The sequence below is a fragment of the Oncorhynchus kisutch genome, linkage group LG23 (assembly GCF_002021735.2).
Source record: "Oncorhynchus kisutch isolate 150728-3 linkage group LG23, Okis_V2, whole genome shotgun sequence".
NCBI lineage: Eukaryota > Metazoa > Chordata > Actinopteri > Salmoniformes > Salmonidae > Oncorhynchus > Oncorhynchus kisutch.
The window spans coordinates 21,581,381-21,598,197 of NC_034196.2; the positions used below are offsets into that span (position 1 = coordinate 21,581,381).

The following is a 16,817-nucleotide window of genomic DNA, read 5'->3' on the forward strand; positions in this document are numbered from 1 at the left end:
GTATCTTCAGTCACATGTTGTCACGGTAACGACAGCTCTGTTACGGTGAAGAGAGTCATGTGACTGAGGTGGGAGTGTGTTCTAGGGAATAATGTTCTCCCTAGATAACGTAGCCCACAGCCTATATATAGCCTAGTATATTCTGATAAGAGCAGGGAGCGAGTGTCCTTGAATAGCTTGTTTTGTGTGGTTGACACCGTGGTGTGGATATTTTGCTTAGTTTACACAGGTGTTTCTCAGACCCAGGGGTAGAATTGGCGGGCTCTGATATCTCACTGCGCTCACGAAAAAGTGGTGCAGAGCACACAGCAGTGTTGCCTACGAAGAGGCGGAATACGGCGGGTGCAGCTCCGTAAATATTATGTTGAAACACAGCAGTCTTTTAAAGGCGCTTTGTGCGTCGGTAATCCGCTCTGATGTCACGATCAGGAGGAGTTGACCGCTCAGGCCTAATCCATGCAAATGGTCTGAAGGTACAGAGGGACAGGCAAAAATGGTGAAACGGATTGTTACGCGACCAACCCATTCATACTGACGAACAGGTAAAATTATATTTATCCTCCAGAATATAGGGCAACAATTAACATGACAGCGACTGGCATGTCGACCGCATTCCGTCGGTAGTATATAGATTGGAATGGAATGAATGAAGGTAGGAGGTTGCGCCGATTATTTGACCACGAAAAGCAGCTGGCAGATGGATAATTTCATTAGATGTGTCACATTGTACAGCCTTTCATCGTCGTCGGACATTCAGACAGGTGCCTGTTTTTTTAAATAAATATGACGACAGTCCATTCGTAGTGCAGTTGTCAATAACAAAAATGTATTATTTAACCACAGGATCGAGCGCATAAATTACTGTTTGCTTTCCTTTTGGGCTGTGACACAGGATGACAGAATCGGGAGAGCGCTTTCTCATCCCATAGAATAGTGACTGTTCTGTCCCGACTCCGGACATATCGCGGTTGAAAAGCCACTTTATTGCACATAGGCCTATAACTAATACTGAACAAAATATGAACGTAACATGCAACAATTTCAAATATTTTACTCAGTTACAGTTCATATAAGGAAGTCAGTCAATTGAAATAAATGCATGAGGCCCTAATCTATGGATTTCACATGACTGTGCAGGAGCGCAGCAATGGGTGGGCCTGGCTTCCCAGTGGGTGGGCCTATGCCCTCCCATGCTCACCCATTGCTGCGCTCCTACACAGTCAGCAATCACAATTAGGTTTTCCCCACAAAGGGGCTTTATCTCAGACTATCCCACAGGTAAAGAAGCTGGATGTGGAGGTCCTGGGCTGGCATGGTTACACGTGGTTGTGAGGTCTGTTGGACATTGCTGCAGTCAGCTCTGTTGGACATTGCTGCAGTCAGCTCTGTTGGACATTGCTGCAGTCAGCTCTGTTGGACATTGCTGCAGTCAGCTCTGTTGGACATTGCTGCAGTCAGCTCTGTTGGACATTCCTGCAGTCAGCTCTGTTGGACATTGCTGCAGTCAGCTCTGTTGGACATTGCTGCAGTCAGCTCTGTTGGACATTTCTGCAGTCAGCTCTGTTGGACATTGCTGCAGTCAGCTCTGTTGGACATTGCTGCAGTCAGCTCTGTTGGACATTGCTGCAGTCAGCTCTGTTGGACATTGCTGCAGTCAGCTCTGTTGGACATTGCTGCAGTCAGCTCTGTTGGACATTGCTGCAGTCAGCTCTGTTGGACATTGCTGCAGTCAGCTCTGTTGGACACTGCTGCAGTCAGCTCTGTTGGACATTGCTGCAGTCAGCTGCCAATTGCACAACCCTTCAAAACTTGAGACATCTGTGGCATTGTGTTGTGTCACAAAACTGCATATTTTAGAGTGGCTTTTTATTGTCCCCAGCACAAGATGCACCTGTATAATGATCATGCTGTTTAATCAGCTTCTTGATATGCCACACCTGTCAGGTGGATGGATTATCTTGGCAAAGGATTTTAGAGAACATTTTAGAGAGATAAACATAATGTGTGTATGGCCATTTCTGGGATCTTTTATTTCAGCTCATGAAACATGGGACCAACACTTTACATTTTGCTTTTATATTTTTGTTCAGTATAGTTTTAGGAAATGGCAATTATTTGTATTTTCTATTAGAATTTGTCTCATATAATGCTGGTCGTCACTGCAATTGTATTGCATGCATAACATAGCCTACCATTGGGCTGCTTCCAATGAAAAGAATAGTATTTGTCACAAGGTACCTGCTGTCCCACCCTTTTCATTTCCTCACGTTCAGGCATCTTTTTAAAAATGTCCTGCCTGCGGCCATGAAACGTGGGACTTGGATAAGCTTTAGTCAGTCATCACACCACCTTGCTTATACATTAATCCCATCCTGCTGAAACAACAAACATGTCATCAAAATGTAACCAGTAGACCTATTGATGCTACATGTAAACACTGTTTTAACATTGGCCTTGTCTCGTGTGTGTGTGTGTGTGTGTGTGTGTGTGTGTGTGTGTGTGTGTGTGTGTGTGTGTGTTAGGCTAGTGTAAAATCAGTGAGTTAATGGCTTGGTTAATCCCCTCCCTGGGGCTTTCACTGGAGCCCTGACAGATGGAGGAGCAGTACACAGGTCACAGCTCCCTCCGTCGGCCTGGCTGCCTGGCCCATGTTGCCCACAGCCAGACCATCTGTGACCCGGGCACTGCCCCCCAGGTGCCCGCCCAGTCAGCAGCACCAAGCACCGGCGAAAGGGCATGAATCGAACATATCATCTGCACTCTGTCCTCCTCTCTGTCTGTTTCTGCCTGCACTAAGATTACTTTTCATCCTGAGGTTCTGCATTAACCTCTGCCCCTAGTCTCCACTCAGCTATCCAGCTGTTATTAAATCTGTACATTCTCTGCTTTCTGTATCCATCCAATTTGCATTTGAGCTACTCTCATTAATTCATAAAGTATAGAAGCCTTTAGCTCTTAAAGCTACAGAATACTGTACCTGCAAAATTGTGAAAGCTAATCCTATACTATACTTTTAAATCAGTATACTGCTGCTGAGTATACTGCATAATCTATCCAGAGTCCAGACATCAATATTCTGTACACTGAGCATACAGTTCAGGATTCAGCCCAGCCTCCTCTCTTTCAGGTCGGTGGTGTTGGGGCTTTGTCCTTCCTACTCTTTAATGCCAGTTGCTGTGGTGTGGTGGTGTGGTGTGGTGCTGCTGCTGGGGCAGGGAGAATATACCTGAGATTAAACACACCCAGATGAATCGCATGAGATTTGGTTTTTCCCTGGAGAATAGGGAGCCCTGCAGCTTCTTATCTGTCAGTGTACATTCTGTGTGTGTGTGTGTGTGTGTGTGTGTGTGTGTGTGTGTGTGTGTGTGTGTGTGTGTGTGTGTGTGTGTGTGTGTGTGTGTGTGTGTGTTGTACTATGTAGATGTGTGTGGTATTGGCAAATCTCAATCTCAATATTTTTATTTGACCGAAATTGAGAATAGAATTGACATTAAAATTGATTTTGGGTGAGTGAGACATACTTCATAACCACAGTGGTGCTCTATCACTCTATCACTCAAAACACAATCCCATTCTCCTGTTTGTAGACATGCCTTCCTGACCCTGCTGTTTCATCCAGACCCCTGAACTATGACCTATCTGTTCTCATGAATTTCCTGTCTCCCTTCAGGCAGTGCTGTGAGTGGTGTTTCTTTGGAGACGGAAGGACCATGTTCTATATGTAAACAGATTACAGCAGAGTGATGAGCCACAAGCAGCAGGGGGAGTGGCTAGGTGATGCTGTGGGGGAGGAGCAGAAGTCTCCAGCTGCTCCCAGAAACAGGCATCCCAATGGCACAGCAGGAGGAGGCGGAGGAGAGGGTGTCCCTGTCCGGAGAAGTTGGAGACCCTGCCAAATGCTCGGTCAGGACGGGCAGGATCCTTATCTTCATCACCACCACCATCATCATCCCTCTATTCCGCACCAAGGCTCGGGCCGCGGTCCCCCACGGCACCATAGGCGTTCACCCTCAGGGCAGGGCCTGTCCAGGCAGGGGGAGGGAGTGGCTATGGAGCCTCCTCGCCACACCCAGCCGCCCCGCCCTGGCGTGGCCCGCTACCGCCGCCAGGGGGAGCCCAGGGTCAGAGTTCACAGACGGAGACAGCCGCCGAGAGACATCCAAGAGATCCACGACAAGCCATTTCCACATCATTGGTCATCTGACGCTTCTCTGACTAAGCAGAGTGACATGACTGGTCCAGCAACAATGAAGCAGCAGCACCTCATGCACTCCCCTCAACCCCACCACACACAGGACAGTGGAGCACCTGACCTTACTGCTGGTACTCTTACGCCAACACACCACACACCATGTCCCCCTGCACCTGATATCCCCCCTCAAGAGCTGCTACCACCCCTTACCAACAGAGATTCTCCCCAGCCTCAGGAGGATGAGGAGAAGGAGGAGGAAGGGTGCAGCTCATCCATAACTCAGTCTGTTAGTGCTCAGAGTGGATCTGACATCCAGACAGACCTAGAGTGGAACCAAGTGCAGGGGGGCCATGGAGAAGGGGACCTAAAAGAGACGAGTCTTGGAGAAGAGGACAAAAGAGAGAGGGATTTGGGAGAGGACAACCAGGAAGATGGAACAAATGGCCACTGTTCTGACACTGATAGTGCTGCCTCTCTAAGCATGGAGGCTCCGTCCCTGAGCCCACCTCCTCGCCAATCACCACCTACCTCTCCATCTCCATTCTCGCCCCCTCCACTGCAGTCTGAGCTCTCAGACCAATGTAGTGATGAGTTTAGCCCAAGCCCCACTCACGACACTGACATAATGCCTGACGATGAGAGCTGCACTGATTCTCCACTGTCCCATTCCGAATCTTTCACCTTTACAGACTCGTATCCAAAGACCTATGCAGAATTTTATTATGAGTCCTACCCACAGTCAGAATCCATCACAGAATCCTACACAGAGCCCTACGCAAAATCCTACCCCCAGTCTTTCCCCGAACCCTTGAAATTAATGAATTATCCAGACTTAGACAGAGAGCTCCACATGAGATCTGAGGCCGACCCTGATGAGCCATATGCAGAACCCTACCCAGAGCCCTATAGTTGTAGACAGAGGGAGCATGTTTATAAGGGAGCTACAGACACTGAGCCACCCACTAATCCACAACCCCATGCCTCCTGGCCAGGTAGGGAGGTGGGGTTACCACAGACCAGCCCCCCTTGGCAGGGTCGCTCAGTTGGCTCAAGACTGCACCACTACGATGACACTACGTCTGATGGGGAGGGTGACAGCCTTAAAGAAAGCTCCAGCTCTCAAAGCCTGGGGCCACCTCCCAGGTACGTGCAGGGTGAAACCCAGGCAGAGTATCCCAGCTCTGGGCAGCCTAGTTCAGGCGAGTTACAGGATGAGCAGGCCAGGATGGAGCTCAGGCTTCCAGCAGAAGGACTTTCAGAGGACAGTGTCAGAGGATCAGGGAATGCTATCTCTCTGGCCATCAGGGACATCCGAGAGGCCATAGAGGAGGTGAAGACTAAGACGGTGAGATCGCCCTACACTCCTGACCAGCCCATAGAGCCTGTGTGGGTGATGAGACAGGAAGTCAGTCCTACTGAAGAGGAGTATTCCCCACAGCAGCCACCAGGAGGCAACGTGAGTGTGAGTATGAGGCAGCTCTGGATCACTATGGAAACATTGGTTTGAAGTGTTTACATAGTTGAGTTGCGTCAGTGATCATTGCTACCTGGCCAGGTGTGATATAGTTGTTTGTGTGATGTTGTCATTTGTATGTGTATGTTCTGTATTGTTTAAAATAAAATCTTCCAACAAAAAAATTATAGTGAACAACTCAGTGGCAATAATGTTATTTACTCTGATCTGTTTAAATGTGCCACCAGAAAACATCAATAATATCATTAACTGAAGTTTTCTATATGTATTTCTTAATCTTTCCTACAGCCTGTCTCTCAGTCACCTTCACACTATACCCAAGTTTCAGCTCGTGACACAGTCCCAACCCCAGCCCAAGTTCTGGCCCAAGTCCCAGAGCCCGTCTGTCCTGTGAGGGCAGAGTCCTCCAGAACACACCAGGTACAGCACAGGGAGCATAGAGAGCAGAAGGAACCGCCTCGGCCTCCATCGATTGAGGAGGTAAGTGACTGCTGTGCACTGTTTCAAATGCGGTTGACGTTTTATCATGAGTCTTGTACTGGAGGCAGAACCGAGCGATTTCTCCTTAGGCCAGCTGCAAAGTCAAAATTGGCTATATTGTAAAAATTCATGAGAACAAAAATCACTTTTTGTTTTTAATTTAAGGTTGAAGGGATACTTTGGTATGTTGGCAATGAGGCCCTTTATCTACTTCCCCAGAGTTAGATTAACTCGTGGATACCATTTTTATGTCTCTGTGTGCAGTTTGAAGGAAGTTGCTAACTAGCGCTAGTGCAATTTCGAAGCAGAATTAGCGCAATGGCTGGAAGTCTGTGTGCTCTCAGATACCCATAGACTTCCAGTCATCGAGCTAATTCTGCTTCGTACTGGACACAGAGACATAAAAATGGTATCCACAAGTTCATCTGACTCTGGGGAAGTAGATAAAAGGCTTCATTGCCAAAATCACAAAGTATCCCTTTAAGGTTAGACATTGGGGTTAGCAGTGTGGTTAAGGTTAGGGTTAGGTTTAAATCAGATTTTATGATTTTGTGGCTGTGCCAGCTAGTGACCACTCTGCAGAGCTGCCTCTACAAGATTCATGATGGACACACTACTCTGAAAAGAGATGACTGAGGTTTAAGGAAGTGCTATTCTATAGTTACTGTCAACACCATTACTGATGTATAACAGTAATATTCCACTTTCAGATCCGGCGGAGTATGCCCTTCTTTCCCTCATATGTGGAAGGTGAGTGTCTCAGTTCTTGGAGACAAAGCTTTATTGTGGTATAAAGGAATTCTAATGACATTATGGAACAAGTCAGGAGCAGTGGTATGTTTTCACTCAAATCTGATTTACAGACATTGTAATTTCTGATGACTATTGATTGTACCCAGCCTCAATGACTGTCTTGTCTATAGTCCCAGGGCCATGTGACCCAGAGGACCTGATCGATGGCATCATCTTTGCAGCCAGCTACCTGGGCTCCACCCACCTGCTGTCAGAGAGGACACCCACTAAGAGTGCCCGCATGCAGCAGGCCCAGGAGGCTATGAGCCGTGTCAGGGTGAGAGTCACATGGGGGTCATATCAACTCGGACCCAATTCTCTTCCCTAATTTTCCTTTTCCTTTTTCAATCTTTTAAATTACCACTAACAAGGAGGTAAGATTTTCATAGATAATAATTCTCATGTCCTTAGATTCATATAATTATGTGCATTACATTTTTACTGAATAGTTATTGATTGATCTGCCAAATAACACTATTTCATGTCCATAAACAAGCATTGAAGAATGCCTAGGCCATCTGTCAGTTAGTGTATGTTGTTAACACATGCAGTCTGTTTCTTGAGGGGTGCTCATATCACATTGATAAAGGGGCAACTTTTGAGGATGTTTGCCTTATAACCTCTGGACCAGTAACTTTTGTCAGATGTGATAGACAGCTGACATCACACATGCCCCATCTTACTGTTCTTTACTAAGCACTGTTTTGATGGCTCTATCTGGTTCTCTATCTCTCTCTCGATCTATTGCTTTTGCTATTCCATACGGCAGACCGCCCAAAAGCAAGCTAAACACAGAAAGAAGGTACAGTGACAGTGTTACGGCTGTTTGTTCTGTGTCTTTTTATTATTATAACTAAGTCTTGTCTGTTATTGTTGTGAATAAAGTCTCATGTTGTTGAAATGCTGCTCTCCTCTCTCCCTAAATGTGCAGACTGAGGATGAGGTTCCTTCCTCCCCTGAAGTGGATCTCTTCATGTCTACACAGAGGATCAAAGTGCTGAACGCAGACACTCAGGTAAATACTGTATACTATTCACCTTTACATCGACTCAAGGATAGCAAACACTATGTTGCAGGTACCAAACAATCTATAATATTAGTAAAACCAACACTACAAGTTATCAAACTTACCTCTCACCAGTAGTCACTGCTACCACACACACCTAAACTACACCCACATACTATACTGCCAAACACCTCTCTTTCCCTATACAGCCACATAACCATGTCCTTATCCTGTGTTCCTAGCAGGAGTCCATGATGGACCTGCCCCTGAGGACCATCTCCTACATTGCTGACATAGGCAACATGGTGGTGCTGATGGCCAGGGGGAAGATGGTGCGCTCCAGGAGCGCTCAGGAAAACTTGAACCAAACCACTGACCACTCTGACCACACCAACAGCCCTGCCCGTGACGACCTTCCCCAGTACAGGATGGTCTGCCACGTGTTTGAGTCAGAGGATGTAAGTGTGTGTGTGTGTATGTGTGTGTTTACAAATGATCTGTTTGACTCAGACACAAGTGTGTCGATGTAGGAATTGTGTGACATATGTGATATGTGCATATTTTTGTATTTATCAGTCATGTCAAATCGGAGGGCATGCTGTCCGGTCCTCTGGCAGTCTCTATGGGGGTGCCACAGGGTTCAATTCTCGGGCCGACTCTTTTCTCTGTGTATATCAATGATGTTGCTCTTGCTGCGGGCGATTCCCTGATCCACCTCTACGCAGACGACACCATTCTATATACTTTCGGCCCGTCTTTGGACACTGTGCTATCTAACCTCCAAACAAGCTTCAATGCCATACAACACTCCTTCCGTGGCCTCCAACTGCTCTTAAACGCTAGTAAGACCAAATGCATGCTTTTCAACCGGTCGCTGCCTGCACCTGCACGCCCGACTAGCATCACCACCCTGGATGGTTCCGACCTAGAATATGTGGACGTCTATAAGTACCTAGGTGTCTGGCTAGACTGCAAACTCTCCTTCCAGACTCATATCAAACATTTCCAATCGAAAATCAAATCAAGAGTCGGCTTTCTATTCCGCAACAAAGCCTCCTTCACTCAAGCCGCCAAGCTTACCCTAGTAAAACTGACTATCCTACCGATCCTCGACTTCGGCGATGTCATCTACAAAATGGCTTCCAACACTCTACTCAGCAAACTGGATGCAGTCTATCACAGTGCCATCCGTTTTGTCACTAAAGCACCTTATACTACCCACCACTGCGACTTGTATGCTCTAGTCGGCTGGCCCTCGCTACATATTCGTCGCCAGACCCACTGGCTCCAGGTCATCTACAAGTCTATGCTAGGTAAAGCTCCGCCTTATCTCAGCTCACTGGTCACGATGGCAACACCCATCCGTAGCACGCGCTCCAGCAGGTGTATCTCACTGATCATCCCTAAAGCCAACACCTCATTTGGCCGCCTTTCGTTCCAGTACTCTGCTGCCTGTGACTGGAACGAATTGCAAAAATCGCTGAAGTTGGAGACTTTTATCTCCCTCACCAACTTCAAACATCAGCTATCTGAGCAGCTAACCGATCGCTGCAGCTGTACATAGTCTATTGGTAAATAGCCCACCCTTTTCACCTACCTCATCCCCGTACTGTTTCTATTTATTTACTTTTCTGCTCTTCTGCACACCAATATCTCTACCTGTACATGACCATCTGATCTTTTATCACTCCAGTGTTAATCTGCAAAATTGTAATTATTTGCCTACCTCCTCATGCCTTTTGCACACATTGTATATAGACCCCCCCTTCGTTTTCTACTGTGTTATTGACTTGTTAATTGTTTACTCCATGTGTAACTCTTTGTTGTATGCTCACACTGCTATGCTTTATCTTGGCCAGGTCGCAGTTGCAAATGAGAACTTGTTCTCAACTAGCCTACCTGGTTAAATAAAGGTGAAATAAAAATAAATAAAAAATAAAATGTATGATGCCTCCCCTTCTCTCTGTCCAGGCCCAGCTCATAGCCCAGTCCATTGGCCAGGCATTCAGTGTGGCATATCAGGAGTTCCTGCGGGCCAATGGAATCGACCCAGAGGACTTGAGTCAGAGGGAGTACAGCGACCTGCTCAACACTCAGGACATGTACAACGATGACCTCATCCACTTCTCCAAGTCAGAGAACTGCAGAGACGTGAGTCAACCACTAGGGGGCAGGCCAGTGCTGTGCTTGATTGAAATGGGATTTTCGATCTATAGTGGATATGTCAATAATTTTTAATACAGTACGAGGTAGACCTATAATACATGCAACCTTTCTTGTTAATGTAACAAATAGATGCACAAATTTCATCCTTATTGCAGTCAGAATGCTAACTAGAACCATGAAGGCATTCAAGTGAACATAGTTGCATTGACCATAATTGTGTACGTAGTGGTATATCATACTGTTCTGTGTATCCTACCTCAGGTTAACATCGAGAAGCAGAAGGGAGAGATGCTGGGGGTGGTTATAGTGGAATCAGGCTGGGGCTCTATCCTGCCCACCGTCATCATTGCTAGCATGATGCATTCTGGGCCAGCAGAGAAGTCTGGTCGACTCAACATTGGTGACCAGATTATGACCATCAATGGAACAAGTCTGGTTGGACTGCCCCTCTCCACCTGCCAGAGTATCATTAAGGTCAGTGTTTTTCCTTCTCTCTTTTTGGGTTTTCTTAAGTCTTTTTCCGCAGTATCCTCTCCCTTTCTGTGTCACTGGAGCCCAACTGTGCATTTCTGCTGAAAATCAGATACATGGTTGTCAACCTTAATCTAGTCTGCCCCTCTGCAAGCCAGCACACATTGAAAACAATTGACTGACTGCTTGACCAGGCAGTTCTGCAAGCATCTGCATGTCTTTCCCTCGTCTTGGCTGTTAACTCCTGTTACAATCCTCCCCTAAATATCCAACTCTACTCTCCAGGGTCTGAAGGCCCAGTGCAGGATCAAGTTGAACATCGTCAGGTGTCCCCCCGTCACCATGGTGCTGATCCGCAGACCAGACCTCAGATACCAGCTGGGCTTCAGCGTACAGAATGGGATTGTGGGTACCATGACAATAGAAACCAATACAGATGTCCCCATATATATATATTTTTTTTTACATAATTGTAGTTTTCTTTATCAGCTGTTTGTGTCCCTCTCCAGATCTGCAGCCTGATGAGGGGGGGCATTGCTGAGAGAGGGGGGGTCCGCGTCGGTCATCGCATCATTGAGATCAACAGCCAGAGTGTGGTGGCCACGCCTCATGAGAAGATTGTTGACATCCTGTCTAATGCAGTGGGAGAGGTATGAGAAGACACTTAACAGCTAGAATGTACTACAGTCCAGGGTTGAGTCAATCTATTTGAACTCAGACAATTTAGTAATGAGTTGAAATAATCCTAATTTAATCTGTAAATGGTGCTACAATTAATTTCCGGGATTTTGAGTTGAACGGTAGGAAGCCTCATGTCCGGCTGTGTAGCATGTGTCTGATCATGCAACCTGTGTTGTTTCTTTGTGCTGTAGATCCACATGAAGACTATGCCTGCAGCCATGTACCGTCTGCTGACTGCCCAGGAACAGCCAGTCTACATCTGAAAATGCTGTCCACATTAAGAGGATTTACTTCCATTGTATTTAATTACATGCATTTACCATGTATTCATTGATTTTCACATTCTCACTGAAATGCTTGAAATGTTTTTGTTCTTCCCCATTTCTCAGCACTGACTTGCCTTAATCTAAATCCATTATACATATGAATGACAAGTGCATCGCTGAAGGCACAAATTAATTTACCAGACAGAGTATAAATGTGATGCGTTTGATCAATAACCAAAGAACTGAATTTAATGTGCATATTTAAGAAAAACAACAAGCAAGGAATACATTTGGTCTTTCAGGGTCCTATGAATGTACTATAATACTACACATGCAAACAGTCTCCATGGGGGCATGGAAACCAAAATATTTTTATTTATTTTTATTTTACCTTTATTTAACCAGGCAAGTCAGTTAAGAACACATTCTTATTTTCAATGACGGCCTGGGAACAGTGGGTTAACTGCCTGTTCAGGGGCAGAACGACAGATTTGTACCTTGTCAGCTCGGGGGATTGAACTCGCAACCTTCCGGTTACTAGTCCGACGCTCTAACCACTAGGCTACGCTGCCGCCCCATATGAGCTTGTCATTGGACAAAAAAAAAACAACACTTAAATTCAGGCTTGCATGTACAAATATGTAACCCTGCAAAGCAAAGGCAATGTCCTTAGATGTTGCAGCTATGCTATAATTTGCACCGGGTTGAATTAACTCCCAGAAGCCATCCTGCTTGAGCCAGCATTAGAAATATCCACAGCACTGTCACCTTTATTTATAGAATGAACTAAGACAAGTGAAAGTTAATTATTTATTTGTGTATTTGTTTGAGAAAGTAAAACTCCCTACAGTCGATTTCAGCAGCCTGAGGAACATGAATAAAAATAGTAGAGCAAAGCAACAGACATGTAGAGCAAAGCAACAGACATGTTAAAGACAGTAGGAGTCACTCTCCTGGTAAAAAAACAAAAACGTATATACTGTATATGCCATAAAAATGTGATCAGGTTGTATGGATGCAGCTAATACAGAAGTAACCTGGCATGTTTTGCCCATCACCTCTGAGAGCCAAGTGTTGACTGCTTGTTTGTTCTTTCAGTGATCTGACACTGTTACACTTTCAGAGCTAAAGGCACTTTGTATGTGCTGATCTCTAGTATTTAAGGAGACAAAATGTCCAAGTGTAGAGTAAATCAAAAGGGTATGCAATGCATGATTTAAAAGGATAAAGGCTAGATTCTCCACCACTAGCAGACCATAGAGCAGCAGTACACAAAATATTCTGTCCGTCCAAATACATTTCTATTAATGTAACAAAGAATGCTTAAGATGTATAACATGTATAAAGATAAATATATACACAAATGTAAGGTTTATATTTCTTTTAAAAGACAGGGTACTCAGACTCCATTGGTCTGGCCAGATATGACCGAGGGGTTGAGGGTGAAGATCAAACACTACCCATCAGGGTAGACATTATGAGGTTGGGAGGTTAAAATGCCGATTCACCATCCACATAGTGAGGCAAACAAACAGTCAAGGTAAGGACACATACTTGGTTAGTGGTCACAAGGAACGGGATATATCCTCCTGCCACTAGGTCGGGCCAAAGATTCGGATAGGCAACCGTAACACTAGGCTGTTTGAGTGAGCACAGTGAGGGCCTCGCTGATTGGGTGAGAACGGAAGGGTGCGATAGGTGGGTCTGTCTGTCCTACAGCTCAGTGTCTTTGTATTTCTGGGGGTTACTGTAGTAGCCTCGTCTGGTCTGGTCAGCCAGCTGTCTGCGGTACTCTTCCTCATCATCGTCGAAATGACCCCTACTCTCAGAGTACGGTGGCCTGGAGGATGGGGTCTGGGGCTCCGGGTTGGAGCTGGAGCTTGACACAGAAGAGCGAGAGAGAGACATTTTCATTAATTCTGATTGTTGTGCATCAAGTCTGTAAAAAAAAACCTTCAACACATCCTGAACCCAACCTATGACAGGCAGTGGAAAGTTCAGTAAAAATGCTAATTTGTGTGGTGACAGACGAGGTTAATATAAAAACTTACCCTATTGGCTGTGGGCGGTTGTGGTTGGGCTTTGGTAGTTTCACTGGGACTGCATAGATGTCTGGGTGCTTCTGGGCTATTTCCAGCTACAGTCAGAGATCAGGAGGAAGCCCAGTTAAGTCAAAGCACATACATTAAACTAATAAGGCAACATCCACACTTGAATATACCTTTGGGTATATGCAATGCAAAGTTGACCAGAATATGACATGATTACACTCAGAATGCATGGTGCTGTAGCTCTATTAGTTTGTTTATGAAGCATTACTATCTATACTTAGTTTCCACTATCAGTAGTACTGACCCGTGCTTGCTCAGCCTCCTGGAGCTCCAGCATCCTCTGGGCTCTGGCCAGGTGGTCCATCTTTTCAAAGGCCTTCACCTTGCCCATGAAGGAGCGGTTGGCCGGGTCCTCTCCCTCCGGGACAGCGTGGTCCTCAGATGACTGGTTGAGTGCCCTCAGAGTAGGCTTAAGGGCCACGGTGGGCTTGAGGGCAACTGGAGGCGGGGCTGACTTGGTCCCCCCGGCAGTGTCGCTGCTAATGGTGCTACTGGAGTGGGAGTCGTAGCCCCCGCGAGACTGCACCCTCACCTGCTGCAATAGAAGAGGATAGTAAGTCTTATAAGTGCAAGATGTGGGTCAGAGTCAGGGTTCAGGGGATTGAGAGGTGATGGTGGGCTTCAAGGGGTCTCACCTTGGGGGGCTCAGGGACGAAGGAGGGGGGTGGACTGGGGTCTCTCAGCCCCTCTCTGCTCCCTGATCTCCTCATACGCGGTATGGGGGCAAGATGGGTTCTCTAGAGAGGGGAGGGATGTACATATACATGTGTCAACAGACATACATGCGCAAAAACCAGACTGGTTCAACACAACTAGTCAAGATATTTGACTGACAATGGGAGATTCACAGATTATTGGAGTATACTTAAAGCTGCAATATGGAATTTTTGGGGCAATCCAAATTCACATAGAAATATCAGTTATAGATCTGTCATTATTAAAAACAAGTAAAAAGCAGTAGATCTGTTCTTTGTGTGCTATTTCTATGCTTTCAAGTCTTTCGTTTTCTCATCTTTTACTTTCAGTTTTGTACACCAGCTTCAAACAGTTGCAAATGCAATGTTATAGTTATGAATAAGATTCACAGCATTTTTGATGGTACTTATGTCACAAACTGAAATTAGGCCAACTATTAGAATTTTAGCAACCAGGAAATGGCAGAGCAATTTCTGTACAGTACACCTTTAACAGGGAGGTTGATAGACTGGCATGTCTCTGTCCATCTCGGACACTGAATGAGCGTGATAGTGATTGACAGTAGTAAAGCCCACCTCTGTCAGTACGGGCTCTGAGGAGCGGCTGATTGCCGACACCGGCTGATGGGTCTCGTCCATTGGCTCGTCCAGCTCGTTGTCGGTGTAAGCCCCGCCCTCATCGGCTGTGTCGTCGTAGTCACTGGTCAGCCGGCTGTCCATGCTCAGGTAGTCAGCGCTCATCGCTGACAGGTATGACATGCGGTCGTCATGGATATCCAGGTCCTCCTCCGAGCCGTCCAACTAAGAAACACAGAGACCGAGAGATGCAGGTTGGTGTTTCAGAAGCTTGTGTTTCAGACATAAGGAAGTGGATGGCGTCAAATTTCTCACTATACATTTATTATGCACAACCAGAGCTTACCTTGCCCTCACAGACCCACACGGTCCGCTCCTGCTGTGCCCGGATAGAGTCCTTCACACTCCCGTACCACCCATCATTGGCTGAGTTCAGGTCAACGGTCGCTGTGCATGGAAACAAAGCAGAAAGATTGGCACAATATCCACCCTGGCTAGCCAACACTGCCACCGGGGACCGCCAGTGTAACTGCAATTAGAGGTCGATCATTTGATTTTTCAAAGCCGATACCGATTATTGGAGGACCAAAAAAAGCAGATTCCTCAGCCAATTTTTAAAATTGATTTGTAATAATGACAATTGCAACAATACTGAATAAACACTTATTTTAACTTAATATAATACATCAATAAAATCAATTTAGCCTCAAATAATGAAATATGTTCAATTTGGTTTAAATAATGCAAAAACAAAGTGTTGGAGAAGAAAGTAAAAGTGCAATATGTAGGGCCTCCCGGGTGGCGCAGTGGTTAAGGGCGCTGTACTGCAGCGCCAGCTGTGCCACCAGAGACCCTGGGTTCGCGCCCAGGCTCAAATGCACAATTGGCCTAGCGTAGCAAGCACCCCGCAAACTATTAGCAAGCACCCCGCTAACTAGCTAGCCATTTCACATCAGTTACGCCAGCCAAATCTCAGGAGCTGATAGGCTTGAAGTCAAAAACTGCGCATTGCTTGAAGCACAGTGAAGAGCTCCTGGCAAAACGCTCGAAAGTGCTATTCGAATGAATGCTTACGAGCCTGCTGCTGCCTACCATCTATAAAATCATAGACTTAATTATAACATAATAACACACAGAAATACGAGCTGTAGGTCATTAATATGGTTGAATCCGGAAACTATCGTCTCAAAAACAATACATTTATTCTTTCAGTGAAATACAGAACGGTTCCGGGTGGCATCCATAAGTTAAATATTCCTGTTACATTGCACAACCTCCAGTTATGTCATAATTACGTAAAATTCTGGCAAATTATTTTGCCATGAGCCAGGCGGCCCAAACTGCTGCATGTACCCTGACTCTGTTGCAAGAGAAGTGACACAATTTCCCTAGTTAAAAGAAATTCATGTTAGCAGGCAATATTAACTAAATATGCAGGTTTAAAAATATATACTTGTGTATTGATTTTAAGAAAGGCATTGCTGTTAATGGTTAGGTACACATTGGAGCAACGACAGTCCTTTTTCGCAAATGCGCACCACATCGATTATATGCAACACAGGACACGCTAGATAAACTAGTAATATCATCAACCATGTGTAGTTAACTGTGTTTATGATTGATAGATTTTTTTATAAGTTAAGTTTAATGCTAGCTAGCAACTTACCTTGGCTTCTTACTGCATTCGCGTAACAGGCAGGCTTGCCTAGTTAAAATAAAGGTGTTAAAATAATAATAAATAAATAAATAAATATCGGACAAATCGGTGTCCAGAAATACTGATTTCCGATTGTTATGAAAACTTGAAATCGGCCCTAATTAATCGGCCATTCCAATTGATCGGTTGACCTCTAACTGCAATACTGCTTGCTGTACACTGTACTCTATAATTGTACACATTAATTGGA

The 16,817-nt window shown here is 45.5% G+C and overlaps 2 protein-coding genes across 10 annotated transcripts in view; one reads left to right on the top strand and one right to left on the bottom strand.

The window, feature by feature from the left end:
* Positions 1–65: 65 nt before the first annotated feature.
* On the top strand, positions 66–12,589 carry LOC109867946 (amyloid-beta A4 precursor protein-binding family A member 1-like). 6 transcript variants are annotated; one of them, XM_031802693.1, is made up of 13 exons: positions 66–542; positions 3,671–5,648; positions 5,955–6,146; positions 6,857–6,896; positions 7,070–7,215; positions 7,708–7,740; positions 7,870–7,953; positions 8,190–8,402; positions 9,916–10,095; positions 10,372–10,584; positions 10,867–10,986; positions 11,091–11,231; positions 11,454–12,589. In XM_031802693.1, the coding sequence occupies exons 2-13, from the start codon at positions 3,744–3,746 to the stop codon at positions 11,523–11,525; spliced, it is 3,339 nt and encodes a 1,112-aa protein (XP_031658553.1). In that variant the 5' UTR covers positions 66–542; positions 3,671–3,743; the 3' UTR covers positions 11,526–12,589. The 6 variants fall into 6 exon arrangements, with proteins under 6 accessions (XP_031658553.1, XP_020312877.1, XP_020312878.1 ...); XM_020457288.2 differs by having other exon boundaries at positions 85–542; positions 8,187–8,402; XM_020457286.2 differs by having other exon boundaries at positions 86–542; positions 3,671–5,654; positions 8,187–8,402.
* LOC109867945 (tight junction protein ZO-2-like) overlaps positions 12,197–16,817 on the bottom strand; it is a 37,969-nt gene continuing 33,348 nt past the window's right edge. For 2 of the 4 annotated variants that reach the window (XM_020457285.2, XM_020457282.2), the window contains 6 exons: positions 15,257–15,357; positions 14,911–15,135; positions 14,275–14,376; positions 13,884–14,174; positions 13,580–13,665; positions 12,197–13,407 (listed from right to left, as the gene is read on the bottom strand). In XM_020457285.2, coding sequence (XP_020312874.1) covers positions 13,242–13,407; positions 13,580–13,665; positions 13,884–14,174; positions 14,275–14,376; positions 14,911–15,135; positions 15,257–15,357 — 971 coding nt within the window. In that variant the 3' untranslated portion in view covers positions 12,197–13,241. The remainder of the gene's footprint in view (positions 13,408–13,579; positions 13,666–13,883; positions 14,175–14,274; positions 14,377–14,910; positions 15,136–15,256; positions 15,358–16,817) is intronic. The other 2 variants (XM_020457283.2, XM_031802692.1) reach the window with 2 other exon arrangements.

Bases quoted from the DNA above. Each gene is read 5' to 3' on its own strand.
- LOC109867946 (XM_020457286.2), top strand. From the start codon at position 3,744: ATGAGCCACAAGCAGCAGGGGGAGTGGCTAGGTGATGCTGTGGGGGAG. The intron at 7,741-7,869 runs GTACAGTGACAG...CTAAATGTGCAG, and splicing joins AAGCTAAACACAGAAAGAAG to ACTGAGGATGAGGTTCCTTC. The intron at 8,403-9,915 runs GTAAGTGTGTGT...CTCTCTGTCCAG, and splicing joins ACGTGTTTGAGTCAGAGGAT to GCCCAGCTCATAGCCCAGTC.